The 4,141-nt window shown below is 40.5% G+C and overlaps 2 protein-coding genes across 2 annotated transcripts; one reads left to right on the top strand and one right to left on the bottom strand.

Annotated features, from left to right (window-relative positions):
• The first annotated feature begins 652 nt into the window (after window positions 1-652).
• On the top strand, window positions 653-1,760 carry LOC121965317 (ATP-dependent RNA helicase DDX55-like). Its single transcript, XM_042515472.1, has 4 exons — window positions 653-775; window positions 898-1,066; window positions 1,160-1,452; window positions 1,539-1,760. Exons 1-4 carry the CDS (start codon window positions 734-736, stop codon window positions 1,698-1,700), a joined length of 666 nt encoding a protein of 221 aa, XP_042371406.1. The 5' UTR covers window positions 653-733; the 3' UTR covers window positions 1,701-1,760.
• Window positions 1,757-3,869, bottom strand: LOC121965318 (translation initiation factor eIF-2B subunit alpha-like; the record flags this gene model as incomplete). Its single annotated transcript, XM_042515473.1, has 6 exons — window positions 1,757-1,943; window positions 2,028-2,153; window positions 3,266-3,341; window positions 3,430-3,498; window positions 3,608-3,720; window positions 3,789-3,869. Coding segments are annotated over 6 exons (621 nt in total), but the record flags the coding sequence as incomplete, so codon positions are not given.
• Between the last annotated feature and the right edge of the window lie 272 nt (window positions 3,870-4,141).

The raw sequence follows: 4,141 nt of genomic DNA, 5'->3' as shown, positions 1-4,141 counted from the left end.
ATATATTCTCCTTTACACTTTATTGTATTCTATATACTTTTTGGTTTTTATTGGATTAATGTTTGCTGATTAGTTATTTTTATTATTTTGTCTGTATTTTTTCATGTGGTTTTCTGTAAAGTGTTTATTTAGAGGTTTTTGTTTTTGTTTTTGTTGTTTTAAAGAGGAGGGGGGTGTGTTTATGAGCCTCTGGCTTCTTGACCTCTCCTGACACTTTTTTTGTTTGTTTTTTAAATCTGGATTTTATGAAATATTTAATTGTCTGCTAATAAACTAAACAATAAATCAAATTATTAAACACATAATTTTGTGCGTTAAAATCTTTGTATTTTCACAGCTGCTCCCTGTGGTTATTATCAGATAAACGGAGGAAAAAGTGTATTTATTTGGGACTATTTTAATCCGTCTGGTGCTTAATGTAGATTTCGGGCAGTGGCACATTGCCTGATGTGGATTTAAACTTTCTCTACATATACTTACTTCACTTCAGAGTTACACATGACGGGAGTTTAAAGCCAAAATTCATTTGAAATGACCCAGACTCGGACTTATTTCAGTGCTGCTGAGTCTTGATTTTAAGAGTAATAAAGAGGTTTGATAATTATTAATTATAATTTTACGAATGCTAAACTGTATTTCTTTCTTTTGTCTTTGTCTCAGTGCATTCGTACATCGATGTGGTCGTACAGCACGAATCGGCAATCAGGGAAACGCCCTCGTCTTTCTGCTGCCGATGGAGTCGTCGTACGTCAACTTTTTGTCCATCAACCAGAAAGTGAGTGAATTTCTCTCAAACCTGAGTTTGGAAACCATCATTTTTTTATGCCCGCTCTTTTCGCCGGGTGGGTCTGTGTACGTGTGAACTGAAAACTGACCTGTCTTTCATGATGTCCTCAGTGTCCACTGGAGAAGTTGGTCCTCACAGGGGAAGTTGTGGACGTGCTGCCTAAAGTGAAAGCCATGTCTCTGGCAGACCGAGCCATGTTTGACAGAAGCATGAGAGCCTTCGTGTCGTACGTCCAGGCCTACGCCAAACACGAGTGCAGCCTGATCTTCAGGGTCAAAGGTCAGAAACAGACACTTTACATCACACATTCAGCTCTGCAGTTTGCATGAAGTACAAACAAAACAATCTTTGCTGCATTTTTCTTTTGTCTAGATCTGGATTTTGCCTCGTTGGCGCACGGCTTCGCCCTCCTGCGCCTGCCGAAGATGCCCGAGCTGAGGGGGAAAACGTTTCCGGATTTCATAGAGACGACGGTGGACACGGACACCATCCGCTACAAGGACAAGAACAGGGAGAAACAGAGGCAGAAGATGCTGGCCGAGCTGAAAGACAGAGACAAGACTCCTCTTCCTAAAAGGAACTTCCTGAAGAACAAGGCCTGGTCCAAACAGAAGAGCAAGAAGGAGCGCCGGAAAAAGAGGTCGGCCAAGAGGAAGCACGAAGAGGTATTCACACTTCACGTCCTGTTTGGTGCGTCATTTAGTTGCTTTTATTTACGAATCTCCTTTTTTTATCCTCTGTGTGTCCGCAGGGCTCCGACGTGGACGACGAAGACATGAAGGAGCTTTTGAACGACACTCGCCTCCTCAAGAAACTAAAGAAAGGTCAAATCACAGAGGAGGACTTTGAGAAACAGATAACAAGCGGACCAAAACACCAACCAGACGGGCCCTCGGGGGACGAGGAGGCGTGATCACCTGTATTCAGCGTGTAGAGAAAAGCAGAATTCAATAAAACCTTTGACATTTGTTTACCTTTGGAGAAAAGGGTTTTTATTGAGTTATAAATAAAGCTTGATGAGTTCGTCGCTGACGGCAGACGGGGTGAGGACTCCCAGGTCGGTGAAGAGGAGGGTGATGAGGGACGGAGGCGTGTAGTCGATCATCGGATGCTCCTCCGACAGGTTCTGTACCGTCTTCAGGGTGTCGGCTTTGTACTGTGGAGCCGAGGAGAGGAGCGGTAAAGAAAAACTCTAACAGAAATATAATCCGGATGTGAATTTCTCTGCCGGCGTTCGTACCTTAAATTTATCAGGCACGTCCTGCTGGTTGAGCGGATAGAGACGGACAAATTTGAAACTCTCTGCCACGACGTAGAAAGGCTTGTTGTGAGCTTTGGAGCACACGGCCATCTGATAAGTGCCGATCTGCAACACAAAAGATCAAATATTTAAGCCTGTGCATCACGAACGGAGGAGAAAAGTAACAAACTTACTTTTATATGACTTACAACTTTATTTTGTCAATATGGAAAAACATCCTGGTTCAATAATCAGTATTACATCCGTCCTGATCGTTCATCAATAACAGGGTTCCCAATTTATTTATCTAAAAATAAGGCCTTATTTGGTTTTAAATCAACTTGAATTAATTTTTCAAAACTCTTAAAAATGCTCAGACATGAGAAGTAACATTTTATTTTTTTTTATGTTGCATTGTAAAATCTCAATGTGATCCACTCCTTTTCTTTTTTTAAATAATTTACTAAATTCATTTTCTTAAATTTGTCATTGTATGAATCACACATGCAGACTGAGACGCACAAAATCATCCAGAGATTTTCCTTTTCTGTTGGAAAACTTATCCGATTCTTCTATGATAACATCATATGTTGATTGTCGTCCATGTGCTCCACCGTAAAACAGGATTTTTTTTTAACATTGTACGTGTTGGACCATCGATGCTAAACGCTGACATATCCCAGGCTGTCATCCTAAAAAATAAATATATATTTTGCAGAAGTTTTCCATCTAAAAACATAGTGGCATCATGACAAAAACCTGGCATTTAAAGGGTTAAAAATTTGAAAATTAATTAATATTTGAGATTTATGATTAAGGCTGAAAAAAACTCAATGAAAGTAAAAATTAATATTAATAAATAGTATTTTTTAAAGCTTGATTCTGAAAAGCGCGTTTTGTGCGCAGAGCGGTACGAGTGTGTGTGATATTAAAGCAGGCCCCGAAGGGTTAATTTCTTATATATTAAAACACATTCTGCAAAATGAGCTCCCTTCACTTCTGATATTTAATAAAATAATGTTGAGAATACTTTGGTACTTTTACTTAAGTACTTAAATGCAGGACTTTACTTGTAATGGGGTGTTTTCGCGTGATGGTTTCTATGTAACGTAGCGATCTGAACAGCGATAACTGAATATTATTGATGGACTCTGGACAGTTTGAACAAAAATACTCTAAATCGATATCTTTTTTTCTTTCTGGTTGAACTTGTTTCGTGACGCTTCACTGAAACTCACCTTGTTGATGATCCCTCCGCTCTCAACGACCCCCTCTGCACCAACAATAACAAGGTCTACTTTCTCCAAAACGTACCTGCGGACACATCACAAACGCTTACTGCTGAAATGTTCACGCTGACGACGTGAGACGGCGTTTTAAACTCGATAACGAAGATATTTACCCCACAGCTGCATCCAGCACTACGGTCACAGGGACGTTCAGCTTCCTCAGAGCGTCTGCCATCTGTCGCCTGCACAAAGACAAGCTGGTTCAACCACTCTGTGTGTGTGTGTGTGTGTGTGTGTGTGTGTGTGTGTCCTCAGAATAAAACACAGTTTACTGACACACAGCTCGCTCACCCGGCTGAGTCAGGCTGCGATTCGGTCACGTAGACAGAGAAGCGCTTCTTCTCCTCTACGGCTTTTTCCAGAACCCGGAGGACGACTCGGGAGTACGAGTGAGTCAGGATTTTCTGAGAGAGGAGACATCAGTCACCGAGCTGCCGAAATACTGCGTGTACAAACACCGAAGTACATGTACCTGTGCTGCACCGTCCGAATACTGCCGACTCACAACTACGTGTCTCTCTGGAGGACGACGGCGACCTTCAGTCACGCAGCACTTTTTAAAACTCAGAGCTCAACTTCAACGTCACGCAAACAACAATTACAGCGAAGGAGTCTGACAATTAAAATCTATGTTCTTCCATCGATGGTCACACAAATAGCTGTTTACATAAAAAATAAATAAAATAAAGTTAAAAAAAAAAAAGTTAAAAATGTAGTAAGAATCAAAGACATAAAAGATTTTAGTGCATCAGGAGAACAAAAAAAAGGAAAATGTAGGAGTAAAAATTAAAATATATCTTCTAAATAATTTAAGACTTTAATATC

The sequence above is a fragment of the Plectropomus leopardus genome, unplaced genomic scaffold (assembly GCF_008729295.1).
Source record: "Plectropomus leopardus isolate mb unplaced genomic scaffold, YSFRI_Pleo_2.0 unplaced_scaffold19534, whole genome shotgun sequence".
Taxonomy (NCBI): Eukaryota; Metazoa; Chordata; class Actinopteri; order Perciformes; family Serranidae; genus Plectropomus; species Plectropomus leopardus.
The sequence above is the reverse complement of the archived record's forward strand: the minus strand, read 5'-3'. Positions and strand labels throughout refer to the sequence as shown.